The 18,555-nt window shown below is 48.8% G+C and overlaps 2 protein-coding genes across 3 annotated transcripts in view; one reads left to right on the forward strand and one right to left on the reverse strand.

Moving 5' to 3' along the window:
- The window catches only part of CYFIP2 (cytoplasmic FMR1 interacting protein 2), a 109,463-nt gene that overhangs the window by 26,868 nt on the left and 64,040 nt on the right, over window positions 1–18,555 (reverse strand). For both annotated transcript variants that reach the window (XM_016167009.2, XM_016167008.2), the window contains 3 exons: window positions 5,269–5,412; window positions 3,615–3,705; window positions 2,441–2,571 (listed from right to left, as the gene is read on the reverse strand). In XM_016167009.2, the coding sequence (XP_016022495.1) occupies window positions 2,441–2,571; window positions 3,615–3,705; window positions 5,269–5,412 (366 nt within the window). The remainder of the gene's footprint in view (window positions 1–2,440; window positions 2,572–3,614; window positions 3,706–5,268; window positions 5,413–18,555) is intronic.
- On the forward strand, window positions 14,353–17,396 carry FNDC9 (fibronectin type III domain containing 9). The gene is made up of 2 exons (XM_016167010.2): window positions 14,353–14,466; window positions 16,539–17,396. Exon 2 carries the CDS (start codon window positions 16,546–16,548, stop codon window positions 17,218–17,220), a length of 675 nt encoding a protein of 224 aa, XP_016022496.1. The 5' UTR covers window positions 14,353–14,466; window positions 16,539–16,545; the 3' UTR covers window positions 17,221–17,396.

An 18,555-nucleotide genomic window follows, 5' to 3' on the forward strand; every position in this document is an offset into this window, starting at 1 on the left:
TCATGCATGCCTCATTCTAATCTCAGAAAGCATCATCTTAGCTTGGGGACTTCCCCAGCTGCCTAAGTAGAAAGCAGAGGCACAGGTTTGGGGAGTCCTGATCTGTGCTATGTGCCCATCTCCAGTACCCCCAGGACTGGGACCAGTCCTGGAAACCTAGGTCTCTGCTGCTGATGTGCTGTGTGACCTCAGGGGAGTTGCTCCCCTCCTCTGGTTCACCATTTCCTCACTTATGAATAGAGAGGGTTGAAACATACATACTGTTGAGGTCTCTCTCAGCTCCGAAGGTCTTTGATCCTGAGTGTCCTGTTGTCCTCAGTGATATACGTGAGGGACCACCCCTTCCTTGTAGCCCTACCAATAGTCTGCCCCTCGGGAGAAGCTTAATTGATTTTCTCAAGTCGTACCTCCTCAAGAAAGGAGGTGCTAACAGGAGAAGGCAGAAACAAGGCTTTGGGGGACCCGCCCTCCCCATCTAGGCTCCTCCTTGTGCCCTGCACCACATCTACCTGAGGCCTTGTTTCCTGCTTATCTCATCCCTGTGACTTCTAAAGGCTAGGGTTTCCATAGCAACCCAGGCCTACTGAATCATGCTAAAAACCTGTCACCGTAAGGAGGTTCACTTAGCTGTCTCCATTTAACGGGGAGCAGAGAGGCCATTACTCCTTATGGAGGAAGAGAAAAACTACATTTCAGAGACTCTGAGGTGTGAAGGGTCCGAGACAGCAGCTAGTCTGTGTCCTGCCGCGTACCCCTGAGGCACGGAGTGAGCTGATTCACGCCAGGTCACAGAGACAGCCGGAGGCGAGAATCCTCTCCGCTCTTTATTCCGAGCTCTTGCTGTCGGGGCTTCCTTCTCGCCTCCTCACTTTTGTCCCACCTCCTTCTGAATCTCCTCCTTTCCCCTCCCCGACCATGTGCCTCCTGCCTTCAGGATGACCCCTGGACTGGGCAGCAGCAAAGACCCTGGTCCTTTGCTCACCTGCCAGCTGGTTCTTCTCCCAACAGCCAAAGGGCCTTTAAAAACCATAAATCGGAGCCTCACTCTCCAGCTCACAGCGCCCCAGTGGCTTCCGACGGTGGCCTCCAGACCCGGGGACTGTGGCCGCCTGTCCCTCCCACCTCGGCTCCCACGTTGTTCCCTCCTCCTCTCCACTCCAGCTCACTCCGGGGTTCTTTCTGTCTCTTAAAGACATCAAGCTCCATCCTCTCTGGAAACAGCACGTCCCTCCCAGCATCCTTCACTCCGTCTATCCTCTTCCCCTGTTTATTCCTTCACAGCACGCACCACCACCTGCATTCACCTTTGGCTGTTCGATTCTTCAATCACCTCCCTTTCCGGAATAAAAATAGTGATGAATCCGTGTCTCTTGTTCACGGCCATTGACCCGCCACCTAGAGCTGCACCTGGCACTGGGCAAGCTATCGACATCCCTTCACTTTCACTGAAGAGTGTCTGGGCAGATGAGCGTGGGAATGGACACCTGAGGATTACGTGCCCCCATTGCTCCCCATCTCCTTCCACTGTTCCGGGGCGCCCGTTACCCTATACAGGTAGGGCTGGACCCACTTGTGGACACCACCCATGGAGAAGAGCAGAGATCAACTGACTTGCTCCAGAAAGAATTCGGAGAATGCAGCCTCTGTGATAACGCCAGGGCTGGGGTCAGGTGGGGAAAAGAGTGGGCTGGTTCTGCGTGGTCCTGAGAGGTGGACGTACAGGGAGGCACGCTTATGCTCATTACGGTAACTACAACCAATTATTAAGTTCTTACTGTATGCACCTTGCATGCATGCTTTCCCTCCAGCCTTTGGACTTCCTGCAGGATAGAATCGCTGTCTGCCATCACGACACACTGCAGACCTCACTGCACGCTCTACCCGCAGCCTGGAACGCTTGTCCCGGCTCTCCATCGGGTGAGTTCCTGGTCATTCCGCAGGTCCCCACCTCATCAGGGAAGTCCTCCCTCGCCCCTAAGGCCACACCAGGGTCTCGGTTTTCTGTTCCCATTGGACCCTGCTCTCGCCCCTCATGGTGCCTGCTGTAATTGCAAGCATATCGTTTCTGTGTAAATACTTGTTCAAAACGGGGCTCCTTGCTCCTGTGCGGGGCGCGAGGCAGGACACTGGCTACTGCTGCATCCCTGAGCGCAGCACCTGCCCTGTGGCAGCCAAGGAGTCGCTATTTGTTTAGCGAGTGAATGGAAAACTGAGACTCTGACAGGCGGCCAAGGTCTCGTGGTGAGTGACGGTGGAGCTGGGGTCTGTGCTCGGAGCTGTCCGAAATGGAATGGAGAGGAGACCGAGGCTGCACTGGACGAGCCCGAATCTGTGCTGCAGGCTCCCCTGGGCAGCCGTGGTAGAGCGCCCTCGGGTGTCTGGGTGGGGCGGGGTCCTTTCTGGCCTGAGATGCTCCCACCCCTCCAGCTTTAGGACTCACCAGGGCCTGCTCTATGAGCAGGCAGAACAGGACGGCGTTGCCCACTTCCCTCAGGCTCTGGAACACGTCTGTCTTGAGCTCCGCGTACTCGATGATGTCCTTCAGCTGGTGGTGGAAGAACTCCAGGATGCCTGGGGGCGAAGGGGCATGGTCAGCAGGGTGCAGGGGGAGGTCAGCAGGGTGCAGGGGGAGTGCTGGCAGAGCAGCAGTCCCAGACGCGACTCTGGGACAGCAAAAAGCCAAACCTGAGGGCCCCGGGCTGGATTTCTTTCTGGGCTCCATAGGAGAGGAAGCTCAGGAGGCTGGCTCAGATCTTTTTGGTACCAAAACAAAACACACACGAATTGAGAAGCCCTGGGTCTTTCCCAATCCCTCTCCAAAAATACTTGAATTCTTGGTAATGACAGGAATTAGTATTTATTTCTAGGTGTTAGATATTACCTGAAGTATCTCATTTAAAACTCATAACACCACTAGGAACTAGGCACTATGACTCTCGTTTTTGGGTGAGGCTCAGAGAGGGTAAGTGTCATGCCCAGAGTCACACAGTTAGTAAGCGGGGCAGCTAACACTGAAAATCAGAGCTTTTGGCCCCAACCCTTTCTTATGCTGAATCACACTGACCCAGTACCTGGCATCTTTATTTTTAGAAAAAAACACCAGGTGCCAAACTCTTGGTCTCTATCTTTCTGTATTCCCTAGGCCCCTAATTCAGTCCTAGCTCCATTCACTAGGAGGGAAGGAAAGAAGCATTCTTCTACCCAGAGGCTGTTTCCTGACCCATTCTAGAAATGCCGCCCGGGGCACCAGCCTCCCAACTGGGCAAATGGACGCAGGAATCCTAGAAGGCCGAGCTGATGAAGACCTTTACAAGTAACCCTTGCTGTTCACTATCTAGCTCTCACACTCGAGGTCCTCTTCCAGCTTCCCAGCAGCCCTGCGGGCATCATTTACTTTTGCTGGCAGAGAGGACACTAGTGCTCAGAGGGATTAAAAATGGTTCGAAGCCACCTAGTCAGGCGCAGAGGGAAGACACAAACCCAGGGCTCTGCCAGCTCACCGCCCGTCAGAGGAGCAAACAACCCAAGGCGGGTGGCCGGAGCCCTTCCACTGAGGGGTGGGCTTGGGTTCTTTTCCTGGCACCGCCCCCTGACTCTGGTTCCCCATCACCTACCTGGGGAGCCATACTCATGCCGGGGCAAGCGGCATATCTTGGGCATCACTTCGATCAGTGTTTTCACATACTGGAGAATGGTTCCTTGGAGCTGAGGAGAGAGGAGCAGAGATGAAATAATCCACCGTTGCCGCATGTGCGTGTCTCTGGGCTGAATGCTGGGCCACCGGAGGGTGCGGGGGGTTCTACTGAGGCCTGCGGGTAAGTGCTGTGAACTGAACGTGTCCCCCACGAACTTACATGTGGAACCCCCACTCCCTAATGCGATGGTATTAGGAGGCGGGGCCTTCGGGAGGTGATCGGCCATGAGGGTGGAGCCCTCACGCATGGGATTAGGGCCCGTATAGAAGACATGACAGAGGCGCTTTCTCTGCCGTGTGAGGACACAGCGAGAAGGCAGCCGTCTGTGAACGAGGCGGGGGCCCTCACCAGGACCCAACCACGCTAGCGCTCGCTCTCTCGAATTTCCGGCCTCCAGAATTGTGAGAAGTAATCACCTGTTGCTCAGGCCACCTAGTCTGTGGGGTATTTGCTATACCAGCCGGGGCTAAGACAGTAAGGCACTCTCCCTGAGGGCAGGCTCTCCCGTCAAGGTGGGGGACAGCCCCGTTGCCCTTTGAAAGGGACAATGGGCCTTTCGGAGATGGGCAAAGGGAGCCCTCGCGTTACTCCCTGGGGCTTACAGACTTTAAGGAGGGCAGTTTCTAGGCACGGTGTCCTTCCTGGGTTTGGGGAACTTCAATGAGATCCAGACTAAGAGCTAAAATAAAATGGGGCTAGGAAGCTGTGGAGACCAAGACACATTATCTAATTTAAGCATGGAAAATAAATAGCACATTTATTCCTGTCCAAGGCAGACATCTTTAACCAATTACCACATTTTTCCTGCTTAACTCTGGATTTAGCTTCATAATCCATTACCATCCATAGCTCTATGAAGAGGCTGCTACCAGGGGACTGAAGTCAGCAGGCGAGTCCTGTCTGCCATGCCTCATACAATTATACATTATTTTTCATTTGTTATTTCAAATTTTCAGGAAAATCTTGGTTTAAGTGTTTCAGCCTTGCTTCGGCAGTATGGTAGGGAATAAAATGAAGGTTCAGATGACCATACTTGGGGCAGAGACAGAATGGTGGTAAAGGGATACAGTGGTAAAGGGTTACAGAATTCTCTTGAGGCCAGTGCAGTAATAGTAGGAGTGTTTAGTGAGAAATCCCAAGGGGAAGAGGTGTGGTGATTCATCAGAGATGTCCGCAATGAGCATGGGAGGGGAATGTGGCAGCACATGGGTCATGGGTTTGTCACACTGAAATAACACCGCACAGGAGGGGCGTGCCAGCGGTCATCAGTAGGCCCTAAAGGGGATGGCTCAGGATTGCTGAGTGCGGCCATCGAGCACAAGGAGGAGTGAGTGAGCTCAGGGTCAGAAAACAAGAGGCGCAGCCACGAGCAGTCAGAAGAAGCACAGAAATGGAACAGAGTGACAGGTAACAGGAACCACGGGATGAGGGCAAAGGATTCTCTGGCGATTCCTACAGAAAGGGCTGAAAGGCCTGTGGCTTGGTTTCCCAGGCCAGGTAAAAAGCAACAGCAGATCTTGTCCCCCTCAAGCCCACTGGGGCTGTCCCAGGCCTCTGCGAGGCCCTCGCTTACCAAGCTCTTGACGATCTTCAGCAGCTCCTCCATGACCACGGCAATGCCCTGGTAACCCAGGAGTCTGCAGATGGTCTTGAAGTGAGGGGGCCCCACGAAGTTCCTGTAGGAGCTGTAGATGTGGCTGTAGGCGATGTTGAGAGGCTGCAATACAGGAATGCAAAGTAAGTGGCCGGGCGCTGACTGGACCTGAGTCCTGGTGGGAGACGTTTAGCCGACAGAAAGGATGGAAAAGCGATGTCATCTGCATGCTCTCACTGGGGATCCCATGGCTGTGTCTGAAGGTGCTGGCCAGGGAGAGAGGTGTGGCCAGTGGCCACAGGATGGAGCAAAGGTCACGAGATGCAGCAGTGGTTCCCCAGCCGAAGAGGAAAAAGCACATCTGGCTTAATATCTTTTTTAAAGAGACTCTTGCTACCTATGAGTGTCCATATACACAAACCAGGACTTTTATCAATTGAGCCCTGGGGTAGGGGTAAAATGGATGATTTTCTTTCTGTAGAGACGTTTTTTGGTACTAGAAACTGGCTGGAAAAACCAGTGAAAACTCAATCGTTTGCCTCCATCTATAACAGGGTGGGGTCTAGGCCTGGGGGTCGGGAGACTTCTGCTGAGTGTGTGCGAAAACCAGTTTCTTCATCTATAACAGTTGGGGGCTTAGAGCTCTGGCCACTGACTGGCCACCTCCCCTGTCCTCAGAACCCCTATGAGACACCTTTGATGAAAACAGGATCTTTGTAAGTGTGTCTAAGAACATATGACTAAAATATAGGTCCCCCCTAACTTGGTCTCATTTGGATAGAGAGACTGCAAAGTTTTCACAGACTTCGTTTCGAAATGCTGCCGCTTACAGAATGCCAGGCTTTGCGAAGCTCTCCATGTGCATTCTCATTTAATCCACACAACGAACATGGATATGGGCAATTCTCAGCCCCACTTCACGGATGAGGGAATTGAGGCCTAGGGTGGTCAGTAGCTGACTCAGAGCCATATAGCTCATAAGTAACTGAGCCCTGATCTGCATGCAGGTAGGTCAGGTTCCAAAGCCCATGTTCTTAACCTCTACCTACAATGGTAGATCCTGGGAGCTGAATTCTATTATAAACCATAACTGGTTTTAAATAAGGCTTCACTTCAAAGCTTAGTTTTGAGTGTAGTTTTCCTACTCAGAATTGTAAAATTCTTGAACACGAACCATGCAAATATCTGAAGACCACATCCGATATTCTATCAGCTGAAATTTTCTATTAGTTGGCTAATTAGAAACCTTACCTGAATTAAATAGGAACTGTAATGATACTTTTGGAGGGCTGCAAAAGTCTCAACTCCCTCTAGAGCCACCACGGGAAAACTGAATTATGTTCAGTCTAGGTTTTGCGTTACGTATGTTTTTGTATAGACGAGTGATTCTAAACTTTACGAAGCAAGCATCACAATGACAGCCGCCCCTGATAACAAGGACGCATGACGAACACAACTGGAGGACCCATTCAAAGCAAGGATTTGCGAGGAACCAGAACACCCACTCACCCTGCAGGCTGAATAATGGTTTGTTTGGTAAGCTCACGTCCGCACGTGGGGAGGCTCAGAGCATGAAGAGGAGCAGGCTCGGCAGTCGGCACCGAAGCGCTGTCACGTGTCACGGTAAACTCTGCCTGAACCGGCGGAGGGACCTCTTAGAGTGGTAACTAAAGGTTTCTCAATGTCACGGGGCAGGAATGGCTTGTGCAGGGAGGGAACTGTGACTGATTCAGGAGCCCGATGTTCACTGAAGTCAGTGTTCGGCAAACCCCCGAGTATGTGAGTTGGATTTAGCCAACCAGGGGCCAGGCCGTGCCACTTGCTGTGCGTCCGTAAACCACTCCAGTGTCTTTGTAACAGACGCACCTATCAAACGGGGCGAAGTGAGTGAGGCACCCAGAGCACGAAACGTTAGGAGGGGCTGACTCTCCTTGGGGGGCGCATCTCGGTTCCGGCCTGGTTACCAAAGCCCCGCTCTGGACCCCCGTCTCCCGTCTGGGGATGAAGAATACAGCCAACACCGAGCAAAAAGCGGCCCGCCCACACCAGGCATTCCAGGCCTCCACTCCAAACCCAGTAAAGCTCTGGGCACTCCTCCCTCATCCCCTCTCAAATATCCCATGAAGGGCATTGCTGAGCAGCAGGGTACTTTCAGATGGACATCTCCGGCGGAGACAAAAAGCAATCAGCTACTTTATTTTTTCTGTCTGATTCTATTACTTTTTTTTTTTTTTTTTGGCTTTGTCTGAGTCTTGAATTATAAACTAGGGTAGGCACACCTGAATTCAAATTCCAGGTCCATAAATTTACTAGCTAAATGATCTTGAGCACATTACTTAACCTCTCTCTTAGCTTCGGTTTTCCCTAAGGAAAGATAATAATACCAACTCCATAGGGTTGTTGGAGGTTTAAATGAGAACATACAGAAAGCGCTGAGCATGGTGCCCGGCACATTGGACGTAATCACTGCAATAACAACTATTAATATCGCTTTGTTGGAGAAGTTGGTAAGTACGGACTAGGGAAATACAGCTTCTTGGTCAAAATTTCCCCAGTAGACACGATTCTCTGCATGTGGGGGGACACATGTAGGAGTACACACATGGGGTACAGTTCTACACAGAACAGCGGATATCCCAAATGGGGACGTGACAGAGGATATAGCTGGACCAGCTGATGAAATGCGCCCAAAATGCAGATTCTGCTCAATATTCGCCGCATTATAAAATGGGAGCTGTCCAACAACAGAGTGTGCTGGGGGTACAGGCCTCCTCCACTGCAGGCGTCGGAGAGGAGGCTGAGAAACACAGCATGGGACTGCTGGTTGGAATAGACGCGATTAGTGCTTCCTTCAGAGGTGCACGCGCCGCTGTGACCTTCCTGGACGCTCATTCTGATTAGCAGTCTTCTTAACCCTCGCTCCCACCCAAGAAGTTTCTAGTACCAAGTTTCCCTTAGCACTTCCCGGCAAGTACAGATAAAAATACGCATAGGGTTCAGCAGCCCTCCCCAGGTCCCCTTCTAGGCAGAAGGGAGCAATTCTGGAATTGTTTTACCACACACTAGGGTTTAAAAAGTCCGCCTTACAGACCTACTCAATGCACGTAGGCGGCCTCTCGTTGATGTTTCTCTATCAGTTTTGGAATCTGGTCTAGACCAGAATTTTAGGCCTCAGTTGGTGGTCCAAGCACATCAAGTGAACCAGCATGAATTGAGTAGAATTCAAATCCTTCCAGGTGAACAAGCACCCCTCCCTCTCCCCCCACTCCCAATACACCACACCCATGCAAGAGAAAACACACACAACATGCTGAAAAGTACACACCCCCAAGGGTACCCATCTACCTGCTGGCTCAGTAGGAGGCTGGGCCCTATTGAGAAAATGTGGGAATAGGGGAGCCTGGGCATTTTCTGAGGTCAGGCAAAGAAAAACAGGAAGGCAACGTGACTTGAGATATTAGAAACATGCTACATAAATTTCTTACACTGAAATAGTTCCGCTAACTGACTCAAATACAACCCAGGGGCCTGCTTTAGAAACCAAGTACCTTTAAAATGGCTCACTCAAAACCGAGCTAAACAAGCTTGCACTATCCATAATGCACAAAATAAATGATTTTGTGAGATCTCAAGAAATAAACACTCTTGATTCAGGAGTAAGAGTGTTAATAATGTATGACATAGATGTGCATTTTTTGAAAAAGGTAAAGTAGTATTTTGGGAGAAAAAAATACGGTGACTTTGATCTGGCAGATAGATCCCGGGCACTGCAATATTATTTGTACATAGACTTTTTAAAAAATTGTGATAAAACACACAAAACATAAAAGCTGCCATTTAAACCATTTTGAAGTGTTGTGTACGGGCTATTAGTCATAAGGCCTCTCTCTTTTAGCACATGGTCAACACAGGCCAGCCACTCCAAACAATGAGGTGTATTTATTTGGCAAACTGAATTTGCAAGCAATTTGCATCTCTGCTTTCTGGAATCACAACTGCTGTTTTCAGAGATCCCAAAAGGAATTAAAACTGTTTCTAATTTCCTGTTTTAGTTACAATTGCTCTAATTTTCCTGAGCAATGTGAATACCATCAGCCCCACCAACACAAATATGGCTCTCCAATGCAGGTCCAAGAGGGAGCTACAGCTAAACACTCTGAAACCACGGGTGAATGAATAAAACAGCAGTATCAGGAAAGATCACAGGGGATGATGGAATAAAGGACTGATAATTCCTGAGTTACAGGTTCAAATCCATTGCTAGGGCATGGAAAACACTGCTGATGTGTCTGTCCATCCTTTCGAGACATCTGGAGAGCTGGAGGGCTGGGTCTCGAACATCTGGGCTTCTTCTTAGTCTTCTCGGCTCAGAGACTGGAAGATTCAAGGCAGCTATTGTGGAGCCCTCAAGAAATGATGCTCTTCCTTTCTCGTCTTATGAATTAAGTCCTTCAGAGAAGGCAAGAGGGAGGACAGGAGCCAAAACTTCCTGTTCAGAGATACTCAATCCACACCGTAGTACGTAGGGATGTCGAATTTTTGAAGGAAACCAATGTCATCACTTTTAAAATAACCTAAGAATAAAGATGATACACAAGTGCATAGTGCTTCTCTGTTTGTGAACTTTTTCACGCAATAATTCCTTTGTAACTGCTCGGGCACAATCCTTTTCTGTGGCTGATGTAACAGATGGCCACAAACCTGGTGGCTCACAACAACAGAGACTTATTCTCTCATAGTTCTGAAGCCATAGATAATTTTGTGAGATCTCAAGAAATCGGTATCACTGGGCCAGGATCAGCTCAGCAGGGCCATACTCCTTCCAGGGGCTCAAGGGGAGAATTCGTCCCTTGCAGCTTTCAGCTGCTGGTGGCAGCCAGCTTGCCTTGGGTTGTGGTTGCTTCTCTCCCATCTTTAAATGTCTCTGCCGAAGTTCGGTCTTTTCCTCTGTATATGAGTAACCTCCTTTGCCTCCTCTTATTAAGGACATTTGTGATGGCATTTAGGACCCACCCTGATTATCCAGGACAATCTTCCTATTTTAAGATCCTTCGCTTAATCACCTCTGCAAGGCCCTTTTTCCAAATCGAGTAATATTTCCAGTTTCCAAGATCAGGACTAGCATCTTTGGGGGCCGTTACTGGCCTACCGTACCAGGTCAGGCAGGGACAATCGTCTCCATTTGGCAGAGGAGGAATCTAAGTACAGTGACTTGCCTGAGGTGAAATACAGGATGACATCTTGCCGTATGTACCAACTACCAAAATAAGAGAATCCTCCAGACTGGGGGTGGGACCCTTCAGATATGAGAACAGGGGTGTCAGCAGTGAAGTGGGCGGCACTGCTGGTGCTGTTGCCAGGGGGGCTGAGGCAGACTCCCCTAGCCAGGCCACTGGGGAAGAGCTGGCACCAGGTATGGACATGGCTGGCATGTACCCAGCTTGCTACAGCAAAGCACCTAAGGACCATGACTTAGAGGGAAGGTATCATAGGAGTTTGGTGCATTTCCTGGAGGTCAAATCATAGCTTAGATGGGGTCGTCATTTAGCTAGTGGTGACCACACCAACAATTTCTAAAGACTGAAAATTTCCTGGGGAATTATTGGTATAACTGAAAGAATCATTTGTGCCACAATCTAAATCACTTGGAAGGCAGTTGCACGATAGACTCTATATAATTTACTTTACTTAGAGAATATGTTTTTAAAGTTTTGACTTCCGTACTAATTTCGATTCCTGAACTAGCTGTTAAAGGTTTTCTACATCTAACATCACCCCTTACCTAACGTGACAGAGCTCTTAAGCAGGTGTACCTGGTACTCCAGGTACTCCAGGTGTACTCCGGCCTCCTGACTCCAGAAGATAAAACAGTATTGACGGAATTTCTCCAAATGCGTTTGATGTTTTCCCTGCTTCGGCAAGCTCCATTAAGATGGCTGGGTTTCCTCTTTTAGTTCCTCGCCTGTTCCCGTCACTCTAGAACCCACGACGCTGTGAAGTCCTGTCTCGACCTCTCGGGAGAAGCGAACCACAAGGCAGAGCTAGTGTTCAGTGCCGCTGGCTGCAGAATGGGATGAGCCGAGTGGCGGTGCATCGAAGAGGCCTGCTCGGAGCTCTGGCTCCGGGGACCCTCACGCCCAAGCTTAGCGCACTGTGTTAATTCACCCCTCTGAGCCTCGGCTTCCCACCTTTGTGCAATGGTGATAAGAGGGCCTACCTCGAAGAGCTGCTGCAAGGGTAAAATGAGTAAACACAGGTAAAATGCACCAAAATGTTCTCAATGGTTATTTCCGAGTTGTATGGTTTGACTACTGTCTTTGAGCCTTTCTGTATTCTTTAATTTGTGTACAATAAGCCTATACATTGTTTTAAACAGCTGTTTTAAAAAAAGGAAGAAGAATCATACGTGGGTGCAAACCCTGTCCATTACAGCCTCTGGACGAGGCTACGATCAGTGCAGGAAACGGCTCTGACCCACTGACTTTTCCTTCTTAATAGTCACAGCTGCTATTCCTGCAGAGATGGCCCCATCTCACCGCCGCAACGCTACAACGCAGGTATTACTGATATTTGCCTTTTACAGAAGTGTTAACCAACATAGAAGAGTGAGGGAATTTGTCCAAGGCCACACAGGCAGCATGCGAACCCAGCCTGGGGTTTCGGGGCCTGCGCTCTGAATCCTGGGTGACAATCGGCTCTGGGACTAAGAGGAGCCCTCGCTCTGTCCCTTTGCTGATGTCCTCTGGCAATCATTTACTCCTGGTGCAAACCAGCCAGGCACCACCCGGCCTGACAGCTACAACTTGGACACACTGCAGAGGGGCCTCCTGGAAGGAACAGAGGGAGCGAGCTTGGATGGGGTGCGATCTCCTGAGGCAAGTGTCCCTGGGTGATTGATCGCATTCGCCAAGCACTGCGCTAACTCCTCTGCGTGCTGCTGATGGCGATGGTCCAGAGGAGGGGGACGAGCCCTGGCAGGGACTTGCTTTCCACTCCTGGCTCTGCCACTAGTCACGGGCCCGGCCTGAGGAATGCCATCCCTCCTCTCAGGACCTGTGAAGCCAGAGCACGTCTAGGCCTCACATTCTCTAAGTGTCTCGAGTTCTCACATAAAAAGCTCACTGTCAAAAATGGCATCCGGAAGCATGAAAAATTGATTTCCATTTTCCGAGGCAAAGGCTTGACTTCTATCTCATCACTCCATAGGCTCCCTAACTCTGGTATTTTTATTTCCCTCAAAATAACATTTTCAAAAGGTACCTGCAAACGACCACACTGGCCTTCCTGTGAAGAGGACGCTTTCGTGCTCTGCAGGAAGTCACCATTAGCTCACATCACCACAGACTTTAGACAGGCCCTGGGAAGACGAAATGCCACGGGAAAGCCACATCTAATCAAGGGACTGGACATCCCAACTCACAGAGACCCTTGGCCAGGGAGGGTCTGTGACTCCACAGGCAACTCTTCGTGACTCTTCGATTATTGCTAATATGAATCACAAGGAGGCCTTCAGAGGCTCACTTGAATACTTTGGCCAAGAACCAAGAAGGAAAAAAAGCTGACTTAAAAACAAAACAAAACACGTTTTGTATAAAATAGCTCAGGTCTGACTCTATCTGAGCTAGGGCTGTTGTAATAAATTACTTCAAACTTGGTGGTTTAAGATGACAGGACTTCATCCTCTATTTTAAACATGCCCTGTGATATCCTCAACAGAATGGTGGCAATGTATTCTCTTAAGGTCAATGGGAAAAGGAAGAGCGAAAGCTCAGAGGCTAAGACACTTTTGTGGGAGACAGAAATGGGCAAGGAAGCAAAGCCAGGATTCTTGAAAGAAAAGAAACTTCGGGTATCATCCAGCCTGGGAACAGTAAACAGTTTCTATTTCTGGTGTCAACTCTAACTGATTGATTGATAAGCAGTTTTCTGGGATGCTCATATTGAGAAGGACTCTGAGGCTGTGTTTCTGTGCCCAACAAGAAGTGCTGTATTAGTTTCCTGTGGCTGCTATAACAAATTACCACAAATGTGGCGGCTTAAAATAATAGAAATTTCATCTTGCACAGTGATGGAGGCCAGAAGCTTGAAATCAAGGTATTGGCAGGGCCACACTCCCTCCAAAGACTATAGGGGAGAACGGTTCCTTGCATCCTCCAGCTCCTGGTGCCCCTAGCATCCCTTGGTTTATGGTGGCATCACTCCCATCTCGGCCTGTCTTCACGTGGCTTCTCCCTTTGTGTCTCTCTGTGGGTATAGCTCCCTCTCCTTTCTCTTATAAAGGTGCCAGCCATTGGACCGAGTGCTCCCTCTAAATCCAGGAAAAAGATTGTTCTGAGATCCTTAACTAGTTAATTCTACAAAGACCCTATTTCCAAGTGAGGTCACAGTCTGAGGTTCCGGGTGGACCTAAATTTTGGGGGGATACTCAAAACACCTTAGTACAAGTACCACGATGGTTTAGCAAGACTAACGTGGGTTCAGGAGTGGACAGGGGTAGTACCTGTCTCTTCTGTCTGCCACCTGATCTAGCCCAAGCCCACAGCTTTACAGATGATGATGGAATTGAGGCCCAGAGAATAAAAGAGTCTTGACTAATAACATATACCTAGGTAATGCCACAGGAGGCAGGAATAAAGAAAGAAGAGACTATAGAAGTGGGGTAGGAGGTGGGGGTGGGGTGGGATGGGAGGGGCTAGAGATGAAATTACTGTTCTCATTGTGGGATAACTGAGAAAGGCATCTTTACATTTGAAACCATTGTCCAAAGGGAGTCTAGATGGGGCAAAAAATAATAACAACAACTAGCCAATCAGAGGGAAAATTTAGGAGCCCTGGAAGAATCAGTACCACTCTGAGGATCAGTCTGCAACAGACTGTCAGCCTTCCCCCCCGCTCCCCCAAATAAATGAGAGCTCCTCTTACTGGGCAAATGCCTTTCCAGGCTAGTCCCTGAAAGCATCTTGCGTACAGATGCCTGCTGGTTGCCATGGTGAATGATGCTGATCTGAAGAAATGAATAATGTGAGCGTTGGGGGCGACAGTGGGATTACTCAGACGGTGGCAAGAGAGATATCAAGGAGAGCCCAGAGCAGAGGAGGGAAGACACCATTCTCTCAGCTTGCATCCACTCTGCCTCTGAAGGCTACGCTTTCCAACCAAATCCTCCGCAAGCATCAGGTAAGGGACATAAATGGCTCTTCTTGGACATGGAAATGGCTTTTCCTTTCATGCAAGCATCAGGTAAGGGACATAAATAGCTCTTCTTGGACATGGAAATGGCTTTTCCTTTCATGCTCTGCTTGGAGGAGGGCCAGGCAATGGTAATATGCATAGCTACAAATAGGGGGAATTTCAAAATAGAAGCAGAGGAAGAAATATAAATCCGGGAAACAGATTTGGTCCTAAAAGCTGAGGATGCTGCTAATGTCTTGACAGAAAGCTCTTAGAAACATCTGCTGCTGGGAACTCAGTCCATAAAGGCGGCCAGTAGCAGATGTGAGGCAAACAGGAGAAAAGATTCATGACAAGTAACGGGATTCACGATCACTCCCAATAGAAGGGTTATTATACGAAAGCTGTTGCCTCTGCATCATTAGTAATGAATTAAGCTCTTTTCACTGTGGTGGGAAGTGTGTTTATAGGGATGTGTGCGGTTGCGGGGTGGAGTGGATGGGTTTGTGTGAGGAGACAAACATTTTAGCATCCTTCGCAATGACCTCCCCTGGAGGAATCTGAGCACACCCGTCTCGTCCCCTTTGCATTCCCCATTTTTTCTGAGAGAAAATTTCCAGTTTAAGAGAAAGGAACTGTCCCCTTTCTTGAGCATTTTAGTTCCTCAGAGAAGAAAATCAAGGACTGAAAAATCACTCAGTGCCATACGTCTCTCTGCAGCTCACTTCCTGGTCTAGGATACGAGTATGAAAACAGAGGTTGCAGGGGAACAGGGGAGAGAGAGCAGCTTGACATAGCCACCGATTTGGCTTAAAATCCAGTTCTGGTTAAAATATGATCGACGGCTTTTCACTGTGTCATTGCAATCTAAAACAAAACCTTCTATACTTTGCATGAGAGGAGGGGCAGAGAACAGAGCTGGGTGAGACCTACGTGTGAACATACACAGGTTGAATATGGCTGTCACTGAATTTTAGATTAGGGAAATTCAGTGATAGGGAGAGAGAATTAAAAAGAAACAAAAAGGCTTGAAGATGGTGCTCTCTGACCAAAGCAACAGGACTGGAAATCTGAAGAGGGCTCATTTGATTTGTCTGGAAAAAAAGCAATGGGTCTTAGTACCAGCACCTCATTTCGCAGTAACATTCTGTCACTGAACCCAGCAGCCTTGCATTTGGAAATCCAGCAGTTAAGTAAGTGGCTCTGAGTCTCGTACATATTAGCTGAGTCACCTCGGATCGTTCATCTGCAAAACAGGGACCTAGCTCAGAGGGCGTGATGGAGAATAAAGGAAATTTATTATTGCAAACCTAGCGTGACCTGCGACACAGCAACTGCTCGCTAACCGATGGCGGTTTTTACTGTCATTAACATCCACGGCACCAGTGGTATTAAAAGTAGCAGTTACGCAGGTATTAGGAGCTGATTTCTTGACCTAGGAAACTAATTTCCTGGGTGTCTTGGCTTTGAAAAGATAAATAAACAAAACGAGAGCAGAGGCTTTGGGGGGAAATCAGCTGCCAGTGAGGAAGCAAGTCCCTTTCACCTTGGGCGAAAGAACTGAGAGGCTAAACAAGAAGTGGGCAGAATGTTCTAGATGGCTGAGCTCACAGCACTTGCAGCAGACGCAGAAGGTCCAGAAGGGAAATTTAGGTAAAATACTTGCTTCACTCGGTGCTCACAGACCTGTCTGTGGTGACTAACTTAGGGACTCTGAGGTTGTCCTGATTTCTCCTTTTATTGCCCTTTTTTCTTCTTCTTTAAGGGTTGGGAAAGACGTTACATTTAAAGGATCTGAGCCAGGGTGGGATGAGGCTGAGGAATGCGGAGGCATTTTTTTTAGGCCTGGAGGCCACCAGCTTTGGCATGAGGCAGCCCTGATTTGGACTTCCGTCCTGCCTTTGTTTAGCTGCACATGTCTAGCTGAATGATGTCACCTCTTGGCCTCCATTTCTTTGTCTGTAAAACGGGGGTGACAGTAGTCTCCATCTCGAACGCTCAGTAAGTGGTGGCTACGATGATCGTTAAGAAATACTTAACCAAGGAGAAGTCACTCTTCGCTTTGGTTCTGGTTCCAGAATCAGGATGAACATCGAGGTTGGGAACGTTTCTTACACGGGAGCCATCATTTCCTGGTCGTCCTCGGAGCCCTGCCTGGAGGACTATTACCATATTATGTACAGGCCCAACTGGAACAGCATCTTCTCTGGCTATCTTCGCTACAGCTTCCACCACGAGGAGAAGGTGCCTCGAACGATCAGCTCGGTGGTGCTGGAGCACCTCGCCCCTTCCACTCTCTACTTCCTGTGCATCAGCTGCAAGAAGGTTGCCTTTCCCTACAGGCACTACTGCACCATGTTCCACACTCTGGATAAGAGTCCGCTGGCTGCTGGAAGCTCCCTGGTAGATCCCCAGATCTCCCTGTGGGTGCTCATGGCTATTCTGCTGGCCTGCTTCACAGCCGTCTTAGCTTTCATCTGCCTCCAGTTCTGGTGCATCCGCTGCCACGAGCCTCGTTGGTCTTACAGAGCTGGCCACATGGAGGAAGCCAATGGGTTGGTGAGGTGGCCAGAGGAGGCCCCTGCTCTCGGTCAGAGGGAGGAAGACCTGCAGGGGCTCCCCTTGGTGGAAATGCCACGCAAGGATTCTAGAGCTGGAGCAGAACAGGAAGCTGAAGCAGAAGGCAACCACGATGCACCCGTGGGTGTCCAGAGGGAGGGTGGCGATCGACCTGCCATTCTGCCTCATTTTGGGGAATGAGAGGTGGGGAGGAGGCAGCCCGCGTCACGTAGCTTAAAGCCCTCCACACAGTAGGTCTTTTGTAAAAATGTGTCTGTAGACTGTCCACTTGTCTCCCTTCGAATGTCAGTGTCCTTGTAGATCACCCGGGTTCGATGAATGCCCTGTGACAAAGCTTCTCAAGATGGAAGACATATACACTCCCGTGATGTGCCAAGGGGGAATCATGGCATCTCTTAGGAGTGTCCATCAAGGTGCGGGGCGGGGCAGTTAGGAATTAAAAACGTGATCTTAATATTAAAACAAGCATGAATATATTATAATGTAGAAAGTGAAATCTGCATGACTTAAAACACAATACTTCAAGGAACTTTTTGAGTTGAAGATGGGCTCTTCGGGTTATGCTTTCGGTCAGCGGAGGCAGGTAGATGTCAAATCTCCTCGGCTATTGGGCGGGTTATTTTGGAAAGGTGTGAGAGGCTTGCTCTAGAGTGTTTTATAACTTTCAGGCAATAACATACCACCTCATACACCATCCCCATTTTTTTGAAATCATAGATTATCTTTACTATTATCAACAATATATTTTCTTTAAATTGACTCATTTTTAAACTGAAACTTATTTTAAAAGATAGCCTTATATTACTCCAAAAATGAAAAACTAGCACCCTCCTTAAATAGAAGGGAAGAGACATAAGAAAAAATAGAGTGAAAACAAAATAATATTAAATTTGACGTAGGTACTAGTGCCTACTAAAGGCTCTGAGCTTAAGGCCTGTTCTCTCATCTTTGATAAAAAGGGAGATCCGCAGGAGTTGGAGAGGTATTAAAGACACAGTAGCACCAACATACATCTCTCTCCTTGATAAAATCAACGAGGTTTGAAAGAGAATTGAAAAGGGAGGTGTTTTTATTTTGTGAGTCACTAGTATTTAATGCCGTGTCTGTAAACTATCTAAGATGCTCTCTGTAAGCATCCTCTGATTTGAGAAAGTTGCCTTGACCAGACTGGTTGTCCTGAAAAAGGTACCTGAAAAAGTCTCCCAGCAGGGACCTTGCAAGCCCCTCGCGGAGGCTCAGTTGGTGCAGATGCATCTTGGCTCATCACACTTCCCAACCCAGGGGTTCCCTGACTTACAAAAGTACTTTTCCTAATAATATTATATCTACCCAGTCAGTTCCTCTTCTAAGTCCATCTGTGATGACCTTTGAAAATAGGGTCAAAGGTAGACATTTTTATTCTATCACAAAGAACAATACTGGCATGTCACCCTTTCAGTGGCATTTTTTAGTCCTCTCTTAAAAACCTCCAAGGTACAAAATGAATGTCATGGGACTGATGAGACTCTGTGAATG

This window comes from Rousettus aegyptiacus, unplaced genomic scaffold, assembly GCF_014176215.1.
Source record: "Rousettus aegyptiacus isolate mRouAeg1 unplaced genomic scaffold, mRouAeg1.p scaffold_m13_p_7, whole genome shotgun sequence".
Lineage (NCBI taxonomy): Eukaryota > Metazoa > Chordata > Mammalia > Chiroptera > Pteropodidae > Rousettus > Rousettus aegyptiacus.

Excerpts from the sequence above, each read along its gene's own strand:
- FNDC9 (XM_016167010.2), top strand. The coding sequence starts at position 16,546 with ATGAACATCGAGGTTGGGAACGTTTCTTACACGGGAGCCATCATTTCC.